A 19714-nucleotide genomic window follows, 5' to 3' on the forward strand; every position below is an offset into this window, starting at 1 on the left:
ATGCCCAGGGTGGGGTTGTTGGGGGGTCTGTGCAGGGTTGCACTCGATGGTGCCTATGGATCTCTTCCAAGAGAAGATCGCGGAAGCTGCGCTGCGGGAAAACCGATCAGGAAACTGACCAGGAACGGGGAGAATATGACCCCATAAAAGCTGCGGGACACTGTCCGATCCCTATCCCGGCTCCCAGCCCCTCAGCGTCCCGCTGTGGCAGCCCCGCTGTGCCCGCAGCGGGAGGAAGGAGCCGCAGCTCCCTGAGGGGAACAGGCGGCCGGGCCGGCTCTGCCCGGGGCGGGGCGGGGCGGGCGGCTGAAGGAGGAGAGGCCGGGAACCGGCCGGGCCGCGGGGCCGGCGGGGAGAATCCACCTTAACGGGAGCAGGAAGCGAACGGGCACCAATCAGGCCGGGAAGGGAGGCCGGGAAGGAGGGACCGGGGGAGGGACGGAGGGAGGGCGAGCGGGGCCGGCGGGGCGCGATGGCGGAGGGCGGGGACCCGCCCGCCCCGGGCAGGTACCGTGGGCAGGGGGGTTCCCCCGGGGGTGGCCGTGCCGGGAGGGGCCGGGGGACAGTGGGATGACCCCCCTTTGCCAGGCCGAGGGCTCATCCCGCTGTGTGCCTGTCTCCAGCGCAGGTCGCAACCTGAAGGAATGGCTGCGGGAGCAGTTCTGCGACCACCCCCTGGAGCACTGCGAGGACACCCGGCTGCACGACGCGGCCTTCGTGGGGGACCTGCCCACCCTGCGCAGCCTGCTGCAGGACGAGAGCTTCCAGAGGTGGGCACGAAGCCCTGGGGACACGGCCCCGCCACCTGCCAGCTCCCCCCGGGCTGCTCCGCATCCCACCCGCTTCCCACGGACCTTAAAGAGCATCCAGTCCCAGCCCTGCCATGGGCAGGAACACCTGCCACTATCCCAGGGTGCTCCAAGTCCCGTCCAACCTGGCCTGGAACACTTGCAGGGATAGGGGTTTTTATGGGAGAGGTGTCAGGGAGGATGCTTCACTCGCCGTCCTCACAGCTGCGCCTTTTGGGGACTCCCATCTCACCCTTTTTCTTGTGAGAGGTGTCAGGGTGCTCTGCTCGCTGTCCCCACAGCCTACACCGTCTGGGGACCCCCATCCCACCCGCTGTTTTTGGGGGAGGTGTCTCCTAGGATGTTCGCGCTGTCCCCACAGCCTGCTCCTTCTGGTGACCCCCATCTCACCCCATTTTTTCATAGCGTGGTTTGGGTTGGAGGGATCTTCAAGCTCATCTTATCCCACCCCCTGCCATGGGAAGGGACACCTTCCACTATCCCAGGCTGCCCCAAGCCCCGTCCAACCTGGGCTTGGACAATTCTAGGGATGGGGGTGTTTACGGAAGAGGTGTCAGGGTGGGAGGATGCTCCCCTTTCCCCCGGATCATTCCCCTGGTTTCCCAGGAGGCAAATCTCACACCAGCTCATGAGGCTGTGGCAGCTGTGCATGAACTCTTTTCAGATCGGGATAGGAATGTGATACCAGGAAAATGGGAGCCTACGGATAATGGGAAAAACATACAAAAGGGATTACAATCAACTATAAACCTGAAACACCCCATGTTACAAAATCTGCCCAGTGCTAACCCTGTGACTGTGGGGATAGTTAATTAATTTTCCTGCACCGTGGAGAAATCTGCTTAGAGTGCTAAATGTCTCCCAGCCTCACAAAAAAGGTGTTGTTTCAGCAAAAAATGAGAATGAGCCAGCCCTTCTTTCTGCTACCTGGGCAGCTGGGGCTCTTGGGACCCTTGGGCTAAGATTTTTTTAAAAAAAAGCAGAGTTTGACAGGAAGAGGAGGGTGGGGCCCACAGCTCAATTCCACAGGTGATGGAGTGAGCAGAGAAGTGATAACTTCGAATTTGGAGGTAGATGTGGACCTCAAAGCTCATCCCATTCCACCCCTTGCCATGGGCAGGGACACCATCCACCATCCCAGGCTGCTCCAAGCCCCATCCAACCTGGTCTTGGGCACTGCCAGGTATCCAGGGGCAGCCACAGCTTCTCTGGGTTACCAGTTTGGGACATTCCCCTGTAAAAAGGGACGAAAGGGAGAGGTTGGGGTTTTTTTAGGTGATTTTTGAGGCAGGGTTTGTGCAGGTGTGCAGCCCCTGGCACAAGTGAAGCCCACCATCCAAGCACGGCTCTGCTTCGTGCCAGAATCTCTGGCAATCACCAGAGGTTATTGACAGGAGCTTGCTGGGGCTGCTAAAAGTGCCAGAAATCAGAGAATCATATCCTGAGCTGGAAGGGACCCACAAGGACCATTCAGTCCAACCCCTGGCCCTGCACAGACACCCCGACAACCCCACCCTGTGCATCCCTCGCAGCGCTGTCCAAACGCTCCTTGGGCTGTGGCAGCCTTGGGGCCGTGCCCATTCCCTGGGGAGCCTGGGCAGTGCCCAAGCTCACAGGGGGCACCCTCCTGGAGGGGAGGGGGCTTCCCTAACTGCGCGTTTGCCCCGCTGCAGCCGGATCAACGAGAAGTCGGTGTGGTGCTGCGGGTGGCTGCCCTGCACCCCCCTGCGCATCGCGGCCACCGCCGGCCCACGGCCCCTGCGTCGACTTCCTGCTGCGCAAAGGGGCCGAGATCGACCTGGTGGACGTCAAGGGGCAGACGGCCCTCTACGTAGCCGTGGTCAACGGGCACCTGGAGTGTGCCAAGATCCTGCTGGAGGCCGGCGCTGACCCCAACGGCAGCCGGCACCATCGCAGCACCCCGGTGTACCACGCGGCACGGGTGGGACGCGCCGACATCCTGCGGGAGCTCATCAGGTCACAGCTCGGGCCGGGAGGGGCTGGGCACAGGGCTGGCTCTCCCTTCTCCTCTTCCTTTGGGATCCCTTCCCTCCTCGCCTGGCCACAGCCTCGCTTGACCTGGAGAGGAGAGGGCGGAGAGGTGCCCAAAGGGACCATCCTTGGATTTCCCGTCACTTGGCCTTAGCAACAAGTCTGCTCCCACGTATTCCAGTCCAAGCCCAAGAGAGGAGTCTCCAGTTCTGAGCCCACCGTCCAGTCAGATCCAAACCTTGCCATCCCCCCTACAGCCACCATGCCCCTGACGGGAGTGATGAGGGAGGTGATTCCCCCAAAGAACCTCCCTGGGTGTTGGGTTTTCCCTCAGGAGACTCCCGTGGCAGCACCGGCCCGGGGAGTGGGCTCAAGGTGTAGCAGGAGGCTGTGGGAGCTTGAATTGCTCCTTCTGTGGTGTACCCCGATTATTCCTCCTTTGAAATTGGAGGATTTTTGTCCAAGGGAGCGTGCTGGACAACTGGCCATTGATGCCAAATAATAAGGGATCATAATGGGAAAGTGTGGGTTTTAGGGAGAAGCAGTGAAAGAGAAGAAAATGGAAGGAATCCCTTGGATGACCTCAAATGCTAGAAAATAACAAAAGGATTTGAATAGGAAAAGATTCAAAATCCTTGGGGATTTTCTTCCTTTTTTGGATTTTCATACAAGTGCAGCTTTGAGGAAGAAGGGGGGACAATCCCCCCGGCTTGCTCCTTTCCCAGCAAGCTGAGAGGAGGATGTTCCCATCAGCACGGGCTTGTTGGTACAAGGTTCAACTTGCTGCATTCCCAAAAACCTCCCCTGCTCTCTCCACCCAGGCAGGGTGAAATGTAGCGAATGGTATTTCAGCAGCACAGGGAGAGCTGATGCCTTGATTTATGTGTCTGCTCTTTGGGATACCTCGCCAGCAATATTAAAAGCAAGATTTTGGACAACTTTCAGGATTAAAAATTAACTGGAGGTTGTCCAATCTCTTTTTATTAGGCAATGTCTCTCCCAAGGCTGCTAAGCTAATACCAAATTGTCAGATTGCCCAAAATTTCAAATGTCTCAGAGTAGGGATTTCACAGGTCTGTGCAGAGTTACTTAGTGAGAAGTGCAGCCTTTATGTTACAGAGATTTTTGAAATGTTGGATCGGCAGGATCTGGCAGGGCAAGTGCAACGAGGAAGACACTTTTCCTGAGACAGGAGGGAAGATTTTGAGAGAGCCTGAAACCCAGTCAGGTTTGCTGCTCATCTGCTTTGAAAATCCTGTGGTAGCACCATTGGGATCCCTGAGCATTCCTACAAGTGCTGAACCATGCGAGAGGTGAAATGCCATCCATGGGTTTCCGTGGCGTGGCTGTGGAATGGGGATCCATTTTATGGACATATTTAGGGTTCTAATGCCAGGGTATAAATGACATTCCTCATAATTTGGGATCATGCTCTGGTGGGATCCGCTGCTGCCTGCAGTGGAACTGAGGGTGGCAGGGATGAGAGGATCCTTTTGCCAGGCTAAAACTGGGAAAAAGAGAGCTGCCAGATCACCCCCATGCCTCAGGTGCATGCCTGACCCTGCGAAAAGTAGAATTTGGGGGGTTTTCTTTGAATTTAGGGTTTCCACTGAGAATTTTGATGGTAATAATGGGGATAAAAAGGACTGAAATGAAGGGAGATCTGCTGTCTGCTCAGGAGGCAGTGGCCTTACAACAGCCCTGTGGAAATCCCACAGCAGCATGGATAACTCTGTCCAAATGCTTGTTGGACAAAATAATCTGATTTTAAAGGGAAAAAAATACACTTTGTGCCATTTGCAGCTCCGAGAGGAGTCTTTCAGCCCTTGTTTTGGGTGTGCTTAATTTAAATGCAATTCTTCCCAGCCTCAGAACTGGAGGATTTGGTTAAATATTTGTTGGGTAGGGAGCAGTCCCCGCTGGTTTCAGTGAGCACTGTGCCTGCTTTGAGGCAGGATTTGTCCCCAAAGGTATTTTCCTTAGTTTTATGAACTCCTGGAAGGAATATAATGCTATCTAGGAAAAATCTAGATCTCTTGAGTGCTCAGTTTGCAATGTGGGGAGAGGGATTGGTGGGTGAAGGAACCTTTTTTTCCCTCTGTGGGTAGAACGGACAGCTTTGCAATGAAAACCAGCTACTCCTTAGGGTTTGTGTTGTCTTCCTTCTTCTTCCCATCCAAGCTGCATGGGAGGTAGATGGAATTACTGTCCCCACTGCCTGGGGGAATCCCCAGCAGATTCCAGCCCCTCAGGGAGCAGGGGCTTGTCAGGGATGTTTCACAGTGGAGTGCAGATTCCATTTCCCTGCTGTTTGGGATCGAGTGCCTGGATTGCTGTTTTGGCCCGTTCTATCCTGGTGGGGAAGTTATTGCAGCATCCCTCTTCAGTGGAGTCATCTGGAAACATCCCTGCTCCCCAGGCAGCTCGTTAGCATCCAGCATGACGTGGTGCTGGCTCAGGGCTGAGCCATCCCTGGTGCCAAGACGTGAGAGGAGAGAAAATAAACTAAAGGTTCCTGGGTTGAGATAAGGAATGGGAGAGATAAGGAAGGGGAGAGATCACTCACTAAATACCATCACGGGCAAAACAGACTCGGCTTGGGGCTATCAGTTTAATTTATTCCTAATAAAATCAGAGCAGGGTAATGAGAAGTGGAATAAATCTTAGACACGCCTTCCCCACCCCTCCCTCCTTCCCAAGCTCTACCTGTTCCCCCTCATCCAACATGGGGGAAGCTTTTCAAAGAAGCCCTTTAGGCCCCCACTACCGAAACCTGCCCATGCAAACCCAGTCCATCAGGGGGGCAAGGATGTTGCTGTTCCTCCTCTCTCCCAATCCTGGGCTGCTGTGGGCAGGGAAGCATCTTGGCTTCTGGGAGATCAGACCATGCTGGATGCGTTGTCCCCACTCGGAAGCTCTGCCGGACCCACCTGAGGGTAGGGATGGGAGGGTTCCAGAGGTTCTCACTCTCCACATACCCTTCAGCCTCATCCCTTGCCACCGTTCCCAACCCTCCTTCCCTCTTCCTCGAGCAGGTACGGCGCGGACGTGGACGTGAATCACCAGCTGGCGCCGCGCGGGCCCGGGCAGGCGCTGCGGCCGCTGACCACGCTGGTGGTGTGTCCCCTGTACATCAGCGCTGCCTACCACAACCTGCCCTGCTTCCGCCTGCTGCTCCAGGCGGGAGCCAACCCGGATTTTAACTGCTTGCGGGCCCATCAACGTGCAGGGCTTCTCGCGGGGCTCGCCCGTGTGCGTGCTGGACGCCGTCCTGCGGCACGGCTGCGAGCCGGCCTTCGTCCGCCTCCTCATTGACTTTGGAGCGGATCTCAACCTCGTCAAGGTGGAGGCCTTGGGAGGTGAGGCCACGGGGAGGGTCAAGGTGAACCCCGAGGCGCTGGAGGTGTTCAAGGAAGCGAGGGGTGAGTGGGTTTGAGGGCCCGGAGCGGCGCTGCGGATGCGGGAGAGCTCTTTGGAGGGGTTGTTTGGAAGTGAAGGTGCTGCGGGGGTGGTGGGGTGGGTGTTGCTGTCCTCACTTCAAGGACCTTCAGCAGTTTGATAAGTGGGGTCTAAGAAGCTGACAAACGAAGCATTCATGACTTCACCACTCCCTGTTTTTCCCCTGTTGCACTTTGTACCTCCATACGGTGTTTTCCTCTCTTGAGTCCTTCAGCAGCCCAGCCTTTGTCTGTAACTCCACCTTTTTCATCTTTCTCAGCTCTTTTCCATTGCCTACCCATGTAGGCAAGGCTTAGGGGTCCTATCCGAGCTGGGCTTTGGATCTGTGGATAGCCAGTGGGATCCATTTCTCCAAAGCCACACAGGTGTGTCCCAACCTTTCCTGTGTGACCCTGGGCTCTGGATCCAAGAGGGAGTTTAGTCCGGACAGGCTGCTTGGAAGGAAAGCCACAAATGGTGGTAAAAAGGGACAGGAGGAAGCTCAGATGGAGGTGAAAAAATGTGGGGGAAAGTGCAGCACCTCGGAAACCCACCTGGTGAAGGCCACGGCTTCACACCAGGGGTGGAAGTGGGGTTTCCCTCTTGAACTCCAGAGGAATTTCAAAGGGATTCAGGCTGTGGGATGCAACTCACATCCCCAGGTTACTCGGCTTTGCATGGGCCTGGTTTTCAAACCTGCCTGGGCTTCTGCTGAGAGAGGCTCACATAAGCTGGAGTTCCATTAGGCCTGGGTTTAGGAGGCAAATGGGACTCCTCCAGTGGAGCATGTGGCATAATGGGGTGGTGCCGTGGAAGTCCAGTTCCTGAATCAACATGGGCACCACCATCCTCTTGTCCCTGTGCTGGAAGAGCTCTCCAGGGACTCAGAGGAAGCCCTCGAAAGATGGGACAATGCCTGAGCTGGCTGTCAGTGCTGTTGTTTCACAGGGGATGGGTGAGAGAAAAAATAAGATCTACGTCATTTTAAAATGATCCAAATAGAATCATGGAATATCCTGAGTTGGGAGGGACCTACAAGGATCAAAGTCCAACCCCTGGCCCTGCACAGACAATCCCACCCTGTGCTTTCCTGGGAGCGCTGTCCAAACACTCCTGGAGCTCCGGCAGCCTCGGGGCTGTGCCCATTCCCTGGGGAGCCTGGGCAGTGCCCTGACCCTCTGGGGGCAGATTTTTTTCCTGATACCCAACCTAACCCTGCCCTGGCACAGCTCCAGCCGTTCCCTCAGGTTCTGCTGTGGGCTGGGCGGTGATGGCCTCCATGGTCACGAGCCCATCCAGCCTCCAGCTGGCCCTTCCAACCTGCCCGTGTGGCAGCTGCTCCAAATCCAGAAGGTTTGGCCTCCTCACGAGGCAGGATCTGTGCACCCTCAGCTCTCCTGCAGGGCCTCGGTGTTGCTGTTCTCCCTCTCTCTTTCCCCAGTAATTCTTTCTTCCCTGTGTTTTTCCTTGCAGGCCGCACCCGGAGCCTCTTGTCTCTGTGCCGCATAACTGTACGGAGAATACTTGGCAAATCCCGCCTGGATCTGATCCATAGCCTTCCAATCCCAGACCCCATTAAACAATTTTTACTCCACGAACACAGTTAAAGGGCGACTGGCTGCTTTTGGGGACAGTTGGACTTGGGAAATGAGTGTCCTGACGGAGCCAGGTGCCAGTCCTGCCCCTTTCCCCCTTACGGAGTGCACCTGATTCCCTGCTCCTGTGGATTTTTTTCCCCCCGCTCCAGATTTAGGGTGCAGTGATTCTGTGTGTCTTATCTCCCTGGGGAGAGGCTGCTAAACGTGTGTGGGTGTTGCTGGAGTAAATACAATATATCCTGTAGCTGTTGGCAAATGTGTAACCTCTGTTCCTGATCTGTGTCACACACACACACCTCGGGTCTCTGTGCCATTTCTGTGTGGGGAAAGTGTCCCTACTTTCCTGCCTTTCCTTTCCCACCACAGCACATAAAACCAGAAGTCCCTACCTACGTTATACTCCATAACCCATGGTGAGACAGAGAAAACCCTCCTGGATCTGATGCCTTAAGAGGCCTCCTAGAAACAGAGACTAGACAGGAGTAAGGGAATAAAAGAGGTATTTATTTCAAAGGCCTTCAAAGGTACCCCCTGGGGGCCAGAGGCTACTGCCAAGAGGGACCCCAAGATGGACAACAGGTCACGAGTTCTTCACACTTTTGTAAGTTTGGTTCATTTGCATAGCAGGGTTAATTCTCCAATTAAAGCTTCATTTAATGATGTAATTCCCCTCAGCTTACCCCCCCTTTAGAAGCTTTTGGTTTATACTTTTGGGCCTAGGACAGTCTGGGTGTCCTTGGAGAACAGGCCCAGGGAGGCTTTGTTATGTCTGCCTGGCATGAGAGAGCAGAAATTACCAGGCTACAAGAAACTTCAGAGTTACACACCAGGCAGTGCAGGATTTGAAAAACAGAAAAGTTAAAACCTAAGGCATCAGATCCACTTAACAGGTTGGTTTTGTTTCTGTGTGGAAAAGGGAGAAAGAAGGGGTTTTTTTTGAGGAGTTGGGGGATTTTGTGCTTCCAATCACAGTGTTGCATCCAGCAGCCTGGGCTCCTTTGATTTCCAGTGCTACGAACTCCCAGAAGAGTCATTCTGCAGGGAAGTCCACAGCTTTTTGTTGGGATCTCAGGATCAGCCAGTGACATGGTCAGTGTAGAGGAATCATTGTTGAAACAGCAACTTTAGGAGGATAGAGATGATGGTGCCTTAGGATCTTGGGAAAAATCTCAGGTGGTAATTGGTACTTGCTTTTACTTTACTGATTCAAGTAAAGCCCCTGTGCTGTAAGTTTATTTTCTTGGGTGATTTTTCTTTGCTAGCCCTTCTTCCCGTGCTCATCTAGCTGGCAAAGGTAATTTTCCTGATGTGACCTTAAAGATCAGAGAATCCCAGCCTGGTTTGGGTTGGAAGGGACCTTAAAGCTCACCTAGTCCAAGTCCTTGCCATGGGCTTTCCACTATCCTGGGTTGCTCCAAGCCCCTACGGATTTACCCCGTAGGCCTCAACACTGGTTCCAAAATGTTCTTTTCCCAGAGGCATAAATAAATGCTAAGCAACCCAAAGCAGAGGATATTTCCAGAGCCTCTCCAGGTGAGATGCAATGCACGTGGAGCTGTGGGCAGGTGAGGAGGGGCAGCTCTGCACCGTTCTCTCTCCAGGCCAGCAGCTGGTTTCGGTTTTCCCGGCGCTGGCAGCGCGTTCCCTGCGAGTTGTGCGCCTGGCTTTATAGAGGTGTGAACATGCCTGGGAGATGCAAACAGGTTGTAAAGCCTCTTGGCACCTGGCTGGGGGATCCATAATGGTTTGCAGGAGCTCTCCGTGCTGCCGAGCTCCAGTATGGGGAGGCAGAAAATGAGATGGGTTGTCTTGAGAAAATGCCACGGGAGAGCGGCTTTGGGGTTGGCTTTTCCCTGTGGGTTTTTACTTGGTTTGTAAGTGGGGCACCCAGCTGGGGTGAAGGTGGTAGGATGGATGTGGGGAGAGCTGCAAGGACGCCCAAGGATCATCCAGCCCAGCTCCTGGTCCCACACAGACACCCCAGAAATCCCACCCTGAGAGCATTGTCCAAATGCTCCTTGGGCTCTGTCAGCCCTGAGGCCTCCCTGTTCCAGTGCCCAGCCACCCTCTGGATGGTGGTTCCACCTGGAATGAGCTACAGTGAAATGCCTCAGTGGGAACCATGGAGGGTGGCCCAAAGAAATTGAGGGAATCCACTCAACTCAGTGCTTGATGGAACTCTGGTCTATAATTAAAGCTGAGCCCGTTACATTGTTAATTAGAGATCCCCTCCAAAGCATTCCCCTGACCATGGATCTCTCCAGGTCTGAGGATGGTTCTTCCAGCCTTGAGGTTCACCTGTGACTTGGAGATGTGCAGAACCAAAGCTTTGGGGTGCCTGGATCGTCCATCCAACTTCCATCTTCACGGAGGGACTTTGCCTCTGGAAAAGGCCAAACCTTTGGCTTGAGGGCCTGGAATGAGTCCAGCCTGGGGACAACTCACATAATATTAAGATGTGAGTGCACAGAATTCTGTTGGAATGAAGTCCCCGTGGAGATTGGTTGCTGAGGCTACTTAAACCCAGCTTTCCCGGGCTGGTTTAATGCGCAGAGAATTTGGAATTTTCACTGTTCAGAGATAATAATCTTAAAATAGATTCAGGGTATTCATAGACTTCATTGTCCTGTCCTATAGGGCCAAACCCTACATCCTCTGCTTGTCCCTGTCCTTTTAAACCCAGGAAACAACATCCAGCATGAAATCTCAGTAATATGTGCATTTTCACACTGTATAAACAGCATTTCTTTTTGCCTTAGCTTGCACTTCACCGTTCCCTCCTATGTAGCAAAGCATTCCCTTTCATAAAGGTGATTTTTTTCCATGTTGTCCATGGGGCATGCTCAGATAATCTGAGTAAAAATTGAGTTTTGTGAAGTTGTGGGTGGGAAATGAAACAATCCTGCAGTGTCCATCCCACCCATGGAAAAATGCCTGTTATATTTGGTGCAGAATATGCAAAGTGGGTGTGGCGTGGCCTTGCTGGAGGCTTGGATGGGACGGGATAAAAAAGATGTGGAAAATGCTTGAAGAACCAAACCAGACCTGGAATCAGCCAAGCTGATCCAAAGCACGTTGGCTTTCTTGTCTTTGTTGCTCGGGGAAGGTTGCTGGGGCATGGAATGCTGGTAGCTGGGATCCAGATATCATTTCCTGCTCATTTTGAAAAAGGTGGGGGAAAGGCAACTGTTGGGTTGAAGTGGTTTTTTTGGTTGCTTTGGGAGTTTTTTTGTTTCTTCTTTTTCAATCCCCGAAGTTAAGTAAAGCCCTTTTTACCCCAAACCAGCCCTTGAATTACAGCAGTTTTTAGCCCTTCCTCTTCCAGTGAAAAAAAACATGGCAGGACACAACAGAAGGGACAAAATGCCGCTTCCAGAAATGCCCAGCAGTGGCTTGTTGGCTTTTCCCAGCGTCAAATGGTTTGGGACAGCAGCAGGATCAGAGCTGAGGGCAAGTGGGAGGTACCTGTGGCGAGCCTGGACCCACGTGCAGCCCGATAAAGATGCTCCAGTGCAAGAGCATGGAGAAGGAGGAGGATGGCTCTGGATTTGGGGATGCCTGGATCCTGCTGGCCTCTCCCTGTTCTGTAGCCACTGGAGGGGGCCGGAGAACCGCGGTCCCTGCGCGGGGGTTACAGGGACAGCGCCGGTGCCACCTCCTGCCTTACCCCTCCTGGGCGGTTTTCAGGGCATCCTGGAATTTTTCCACCCTCACACCAGGCTGAAAAGGGCTCTTTAAACCTCTCGTTTCTGCTCCTGCTCCCTTGGTAGCTCTGGAAATGCAGCTCCTCTGTTTGTCTTGGCATGCGAGTAGAGGTAATTCCTCAAAATATTTTGATTCTTATAACCGAGCTTTTTTATTTTGTGGCATTTTCGCTGGAAAGCTCCTTGTGAGCTTGAGCTGCAGGAGTTTCTGCTGGTTGCTGTGTTCTTCCTGAGGATTAGCAGGTGTACCTGAGGATTTAGTCCCTGCAGCTGCCTCCAGGCGAGGGCACAGTCCCTTTTTCAGGATTCCTGCTTTTTTTGCTTGGGAGATGTTTGTCGGATCTGGTGCCAGCGTTTCCTCTGAAGGCAAAACCAGAGTTTTTCCTAAATTGGAAGAAAATGATCAAATGGTCTGGAATTATGGTGATGAAAAACAAAGCCAAACAAGCCCTGATCTTAAATTTTAACGCCTCCAGCCTCAATATTCTTTTAGTTTGGAGTTTTTCCCTCCTGCCTCTCCATGCATCTCCCCTCAGGCCACCCCAAATTGGTGGCTTCCCACAAGTCAGCAGCAACTTCTCTGTGATGCAGCTTAAGCAGGAGATTTATCCTCAAATGGGAGATATCTGAGTGTCTGAGCTGCCAGTTCGGGGACAATAAATGTGGAATTGTTTGAAGGAGTTGCATGTTATTTACCTGCCCCCTCCAGGATGGACAAGCTGGGATTTCTGGTCCCTCTTGCTGAATTTCCTGTGTGAAAGACTCACCTGGGAGCCCGTCCTTGCTTTATGTAACAGCTTTGCAACATGTTCCTTATTACTCACACCCGTTAATCTCGTTCTGAGGTCTGCAGCAGCAAGGAAAATGTTTCTTCTTGCACTGTGTGATGCCCAAATATTCGCTCTGGGCTATGAGAACTGACCAAACCTCTGGCAGTCCCAAAGCATTTCCTCTGGGATCTGTTGTTCCCTCTCCCCAGGCATTGCTGGGGAAGCCCCAAGTTATTTAACTTTTTGTTGTTGTTGTTCCCCATCAGCTCCTCTGGCTTTGTCTTCCCTTCCCAAAGGAGCTCTTTGTGACCCCTGCAAGTTGCAACCGTGAAGAACAAGAAAGAAAAGGGTTGTGGAACAAAAAGAAGGAAAAGGTTCTGGCTGCCCCTGGATCCCTGGAAGTGTTCCAGGCCAGGTTGGACATTGGGGCTTGGAGCAGCCTGGGATAGTGGGAGGTGTCCCTGCCCATTGCACCGGGTGGGATGGGATGAGCTTTCAGGTCCCTTCCCACCCAAACTTTCTGGGATTCCATGGAGAGGGCGGTGGCTCCCTGGTTCCCCAGCCCTGTGCCCCCCCAGCTCTGCCCAGTGACAGGAGGCTGCAGCCCCCACGGAGCTCATTCTCCCACCTGCATCCAGCACTTTTCCCACTCTTCCCTCTGCATCCAGCACTTTTCCCCCCCCGGCACACGTGTGCTGGTCTGTTTTCCACCTCTTTTCACTTGTCCTGTTGGTTCCCATTGTTCGTGCTTGGGAGAGGGCTGCAATGTGCTGTTGTTTACAGGAAAGCGCTCTTTGTTTCCCCAGCGTGGAGCATCTGGTGTTTGTGAGCTTTCCAACAGAAACTCGGCCAGCCCCAGCGTGCCTGGCCAGGAGTCCACGTGTGCCACCACGGCCTGCATCCTAAAAAGGGCCTAAAAACTCCAAACTGAGAAAAGCCAGGCTGGGCAGGCCTTGGAGCAGCCTCATGGAAGGTGTCCCTGCTCACGGCGGGGCGCAGAACAGGATGGGTTTTAAGATCCTTCCCAACCCAAAGCACTCGGTGATCCCATGATCCGGAGCAGGGAGATAAATAAAGGCAGGATGGGTAGGATGGAGCAGGACAGCGCTGTTGATTTATGGCTGCAGCCATCCCCCCCAAGGCAGCAGGATGATGGACGATGTGTACACGCTCCCCTCCCGTGGCACAGGCTGTCCGTGAGCTTTCCAAACGCACCAGGCTGAGGTGATGCTTGCAGACGCGGCATTCCCGCTGATGGCGCCTGTCCACAATCAGCTGAAAGCTGCTCAGGGAATTTGGGAAGCTGGGCTCCAGCCACGATCCGCTTGGCCAACCCTGCGCTCGCCTTTCATTTTAATAATTTGGCGACATCCATTTATTTTAACGTTTTGCAAAAGTGGGGCCTGCGTCTCCTCAGAGAAAATGAGAGTTGAAGGATGGTAAAATGCCTCCATAAATTGGGAGTTCAATTAAGGAACAGTTTTAAGAGCACTGAGGGCTGCTAGCCCCATGTTGTGGTGTCACTTACGGCATTGTGAGCCTGTGGTACCCGTTGGAGGCACAGGAGATTTAGGAGGCACAGGTTGTTGGGTGGGTGTTGCTGAGCCTGCTTTTGTTTGCAGTTGGGATGTATTAATAGGTTCACCCCTTGTTTCGCTTCCCACAAAATGCAGCTTTTAGCAAAAAAGTCTTTTTTTGGGTGTAAAATTTCAGCTATTGAGCATTTTGAGAGCATTTGAGCATTTTGGGAGCAGCTTCTGGAATTTTTATCCTTTTGATCTTATCTTTATACAAGGGTTTTTTACAGGGGCCTGGAGTGCCAGGACACGGGGAATGGCTTCCCACTGCCAGAGGGCAGGGTGAGATGGGATATTGGGGAGGAATTGTTCCCTGTGAGGGTGGGCAGGCCCTGGCACAGGGTGCCCAGAGCAGCTGGGGCTGCCCCTGGATCCCTGGCAGTGCCCAAGGCCAGGTTGGACATTGGGGCTTGAAACACTCTGGGATAGTGGGAGGTGTCCCTGCCCGTGGCACTTGGACATTCACCTGCAGGTCCATCTTACTGAGCTGGAAAGGAATTTGGCTTTATAATAAATACATTGTCAGACTGTTGGTTGGAGGTGTTCAAGGCTTTACCTTGATGAAAGCAACCAATAAATCCTATAAGTACCATTAGGAAAGCAGAAATTCCCAGTTGTCCTACGTTCCATTCAATATCAGGTCCTTTAATTAGCGACCTCCATCAGTGCAAGCTTTCTCCAAGCTAAAGCACTTATGGAATCCCGGAGGGATTTGGGCTAGAAGGGACCTGCAAGCCCATCTTGCTTCACCCCTTGCTGTGGGCCATCACTCAGCAGAGCTGGGGGCCAGCTGTGAAATCTGACAACTGAGGACTATTTTTAACCCAGCAGCCTGAGACAGTGTCTGGTCCCTCTTGCCGGGAGTTGTTCTTGCTGGGTGTTCAGCGAGCTTTGGGCTGGATCCATGAACTTTCAGCTCAGTGATAACCCGGAATATTTCATGCATCGTGGACCGTGAAGGATGCAGAGATGTCAGCAGAAGCTGTCGTGCCAACGCAAACAAGGCCAGGAAGTTTTACTGTTCCCTTTGCTGGGAGCCTTGTTCCTCTTTGCTCTGTGGATGTGTCTGTGCATCAACAGAGGCCAAAAGGTGCAGGTAAACCTAAATCCCGTATTTCTGTGCTATCCAAAGGCGAAAAATAGGAGAGTTAGAGGTTTTTTGTGTGTTCAGATTTCTGTAATTTTGAGCTCTGTGCTGCTGTGAACTGCTGCAGGTTTGTGCTTTCTTCCCACCAGCATTCAAAATGTCACCGAGTCGTGGTGAAAATGCATCATTCCACTCTGAACCAGCACAGAATTCACTGGGAAGCCTTGGCTGGACTTTCAGTTTGGTTCCCAGCTATGGTGTCCATCCAGCTGAAGGAAAAACTCCTCCCCCAGAGGGTGCTGGGGCACTGCCCAGGCTCCCCATGGAATGGGCACGGCCTCAATCCTGCCAAAGCTCTAGGAGCATTTGGACAGTGCTCCCAGGAAAGCACAGGGTAGGGTTGTTGGGGTGTCCTGTGCAGAGCCAGGAGCTGGACCTGGTGATCCTTGAGGGTCCTTTCCAGCTCTGGAGATTCCATGACTCTTTTCTCTGGCATGAAAAACGCTTCACCCGGCTTTGAAGTGCCCGATCTGGTTAGCAGGGGTCAGATGTTCAAACACAACTGAGGATATTTTATGGGCTGATTAAATCAAGGCATCTGGCATGGACGTCCTCCTGCAGATAGGTTTCCATGGAAAACAGTTCCCGTGCCATGAATGTCACTCGGAGATTAGATTACAAATCAGATGGATCTCGTGCGCTTCCCGAGACCACCTCCCTTTAAAACGAGGCGTGGGCTCCCAGATGGAGCTGGTTCCACAGCCTGGGCTGCTGCTCAGGGGTCAGGCCCACAGCTCCCTCCTCCTGACGGGATTCCCGATGTCCCTGTGCAGGTGGCTCCATCAGTGCATTTTGCCTTCCCAGTGTCTGAAGCTGCCCCTTGGCCTGCTCTGCATCCAGCAGCCACACAGGGGATGGAGCAATGAGCTCCCCAGCTTGACATGGCTCGGATCCCATGGGAACATCCAAGCCTGGGAGCAGCCAGACGCATTTTCTCCTTGAATTCAGGGTTTTTCCTCGCAATTCCATGCCCAGACTCCCTGAATCCAAGCTGGTCCCTGTGGACAAGTGCCACGTCTGGTGACTGTGATTCACCGCCGGCAGGAACGCGCGGTGCCGGCGTGCGGGAAGTCCGAGCCAGCAATTCACTTCCCTGCAACTGCCGGGCAGTGACGTTGGTTCAGCCCCACTGGGGGCAGGAAGAGAGGATTTTTCACCAAATGGCCCCAAATGCTGAAGTCCCCATGTGTTTCAGCTCTTACTCACCCTCACAGCAGAAGTAGCCGCTCAAAGGACGGGTCAGAGCCTCCCTTCGTGCAAGGTGACGTCGCCCACTGGAGAAGCAAAACCTGTTTGTACCAGAAGATTTTAATTAGTTCAGGACTTCCAAAGCCCAGCAAGAAACTGGACTTGGGCAAATTTTATTTTGCTGTCTGAGGCAGTGCTGCACCTTTCACTCTGGATTTTTGCCCCTCTATTCACCTGCACAGTTGATGAGGAGCCGTGGCTAGTGGGCACTTGAATTTCCGAGTGGCCTGGACACAGCAGGTGCCCAAGCAGCGCTGAGAGCCCCACGCTGCAACACAGAACCAGGGGACAGAGGGGCACTGGGGTTTTTGGGTCTCCAGGCAGATGAGGGACAGGCAGAACTTGATTTTTGGATATGTTGTGGCTCGTGGGACTTGCGTCAGGCTGCGATCAGCGGGAGCCGCTCTCTTGCCGGTGCTGCCAAGATCCAGGAGTTAATTCTTATTCCATGAGAAGGCCAGAGCTTGCATCCAGCCAGTTCCCTGGGGTGCAGAGAAAGAAACGCTCTGAGAAATAAACACAGACACAAACAAACAGCAGACTTGGCACGCGGCTTCGCAGGCAATGGGAATATCTTTTCGATTCCTGCCGAGGTAATTGGCCTGCAAGGAAGCTTCCCTGCTCTGCCCTTTGGCTCCCGGGGAGGCTCTGCTTGCCAAAATGCTTTGTGGTCCCTCGAGCTGTGCCTGGGCTGGACTCTGTTCTTCTGCCCAGCCCAGCCCAGCCCAGCCCAGCGCTCTCCCGCACGCTCGCCGTGTTCCCGGTCTAACCTATTCCCAGGGATGTGCGCTGAGCCTCCTTCCCAGGAGCCCCACCCTCTTCTCGTGCATTTTGTTCCAATTCTTGGTGCTCCTCACAAAAAAGCTTCCCCAAAATCTCCCTTGCTCCTGCTGAAGTTGTCCTTTCTGTGGGGTCCTTCCCGTGTTGCTGGGGTAGGATCTGATCCCACCTGCAAGCCTTGGTTTGCATCGCTCCACACCTTCCTGGAAATCCAGGCCCAAATCCCTGATCTTACCTGCACTGAAGAATGCACCAGAGCCTGGATGCTTCCCCCCCGCCTCTGCCAGCATTTTCCAGGCTCTCAGCTTTCGTGGGAATGTGGAAAACCCCACACCTGACAAACCCCATCTTTTTGAGCTGCTTCATTTCCCCCCACCCTGCAGCGTTGCAACGGCTTTTAGAGCTCTAAAATGCTGCCAATTTTTTCTCCTGGATCAGGAGGGAGAGGAATTTTGCTCTCTAGCCCCCAAATCACAGCATGGCACCAGGTGGAGCTCAGCACAGCTCTGGCATTCCATGCGTTGCCACAGGGAGCATCCCTGGTGTGTGGTGGGCCGGGTGCTATTGATGAAGCTCCTTTCAAAATCCAATTTCCAGTTTGAATGGAAGCTTGACCAAGAAAAACGGGTTTTTAAGTGGGAGTGAAAAGCATTGAGCTGTGCAGAGCCTCATAAGGACTCACTCTGGGAGACCAAGGGCTGGTTTGTAGCTTAGGCTGGAGATGCTTTTAAAAAACTCCATCATTCAGCCACAGTGAAAGGCACTTTAATTCTCAGGGATCCTCCTTCAGGCAGTGACAGTTTTCCTCAGGATCCTCTCTGCATCCCCAAAGCTTGACCTTGCTTCATGCCAAGCAGGGAAAGTGACACCCTATGGTTTTTGAATTAGAAATGGAAAATCCATACTGTTTTGGAATAAACAGTGCTGGCCATTAGAGAGTCTATTTGGTTGCCATTTGGTTACAACTGCATCAGGAACAGCTCCAGTGGAAAAAAAAAAAAAAGAGGCAGCAGTAACAGTCAATCGTCACTTTTTTTTTCCCCCTGCCTGGAAAACTTGGAATTTTATGGCCTATGAGCCACAAATTAGAATTGCAGGCAACAGATAAAGCTTGGCTATAAATCCAGCTAATGCCAGTGCCTGTTGGCAGCTGCAAGGTGGCGTTTGCTAAAGTGTCCCTGTCAAAATGTGCCTGACTGGGATCTTTCCCACCAGCCAGCATCAGCCGGTGGGGCCGGATCCCTTCGGAAAAACGGAGCATCCCTGCTGCAGCAGGCTGGCCCTGTCCCCTGGGTGGGGACAGAAGAGGAGGCTGCTGCTCCTGTGGTCAGCACCTGCCATCCCAGGAGGCTCCGTCAGCCTCTCCCCCAAAGCCGGCCTGTTCCGTCCTTCCCCAGGAAAGCGGATTTCTTGGCCGTGTCTCCAGAGAATTAATCCCTGTACCTGTTTGTCCTTCCTCTCAGGAAATTGTCCCTTCTTTGTGGCCCGTGGCTGCACTTGCAGCTCTCCCTCATGCCACGCTGCGGAAGCAGGACACAGCCCTGTCCCAGCGTTTCATCCGCAGGGGCCAGGATGAGGTCTCTGCCTGGAAAAAACGCTTCAGACACCCTGAGCTGGAGCGAATTGCTCAAAGATGTCACCACTTTAGAACTGGGGAGCTGGGCTGCCAAGCCTCCAGCGCTGCTCCAGAAGGATCTGGGACCTCTGGGACGTCTGTCTGGAGTAACCCAGGGCGGCTCCACGCAGGGCGCTCCCGTCTTTAGGAAGGAACCCAAAAAGTCTCAGCTTGGATGTTCCAATGCCCACCCATGGTGTTTGTTTATGGCCAGGGCTGCTTCCAACAGGAAACAGGAACAGCCCCAGGCAGTGGCTGCTCTTCCAGGAGCCAAGAGAGGGCAGGCATGGCTGTGCCACCGTTTGGGATGTCTGGGACATCGCATCTGGGACCCTGTGAGGTCTCAGTCTGAGTCTGTGCAAGGCCACGATTTGAGGGGCAGAAAGAGTTTGGGCTTTTCCATTCCTGCTTAGGCACTTTCAGAGGTCCTTAAATGTCTGAGATGTCAGGAGAATGTGTGTTCCTAAATCACTGATGGACATTGGGAAGACCTGTCACCATCAGGACAATTGTCTGAGCTGGTATTTTGTTGTTGACCATGGAGGGGGGCTTTGGACAAGGGTCTGGAGTATCAGGACACAGGGAATGGCTTCCCAGTGCCAGAGGGAAAGGTTGGATGGGATATTGGGGAGGAATTGTTCCCTGGGAGGGTGGGCAGGCCCTGGCACAGGGTGCCCAGAGCAGCTGGGGCTGCCCCTGGATCCCTGGCAGTGCCCAAGGCCAGGCTGGACACTGGGGCTTGGAGCAGCCTGGGACAGTGGGAGGTGTCCCTGCCCATGGTGGGGGGTGGAGCAGGATGAGCTTTAAGGTCACTTCCAACGCAAACCATTCCATGATTCCATGAGACAAGGATGCCAGGGAGCATGAGGGGAGCCTTGAGGCCTCACATCCTGCCTTGGGTTTGTCAAGCCACCAATTCTGTTGCTCACCAGCACTCCTGGACTCCTGAGATCACTTTCAGAATGAAGGCAGAACTTCCAAGGGGCACAGAGCCGTTTCAGAGCATCCCAGAATCATTCTGAAATGCATTTACTTA

At 53.5% G+C, this 19714-nt stretch overlaps 1 protein-coding gene across 1 annotated transcript; it reads left to right on the forward strand.

Annotated features, from left to right (window-relative positions):
• The first annotated feature begins 455 nt into the window (after positions 1-455).
• ASB1 (ankyrin repeat and SOCS box containing 1) lies at positions 456-8100 on the forward strand. Its single transcript, XM_039555502.1, is given in 7 exon segments — positions 456-507; positions 624-770; positions 2483-2558; positions 2560-2786; positions 5837-6008; positions 6010-6223; positions 7713-8100. Coding segments are annotated over 7 exon segments (1005 nt in total). The 5' UTR covers positions 456-472; the 3' UTR covers positions 7847-8100.
• The last annotated feature ends 11614 nt before the right edge of the window (positions 8101-19714 follow it).

This window comes from Corvus cornix, chromosome 7 (assembly GCF_000738735.6).
Source record: "Corvus cornix cornix isolate S_Up_H32 chromosome 7, ASM73873v5, whole genome shotgun sequence".
Lineage (NCBI taxonomy): Eukaryota > Metazoa > Chordata > Aves > Passeriformes > Corvidae > Corvus > Corvus cornix.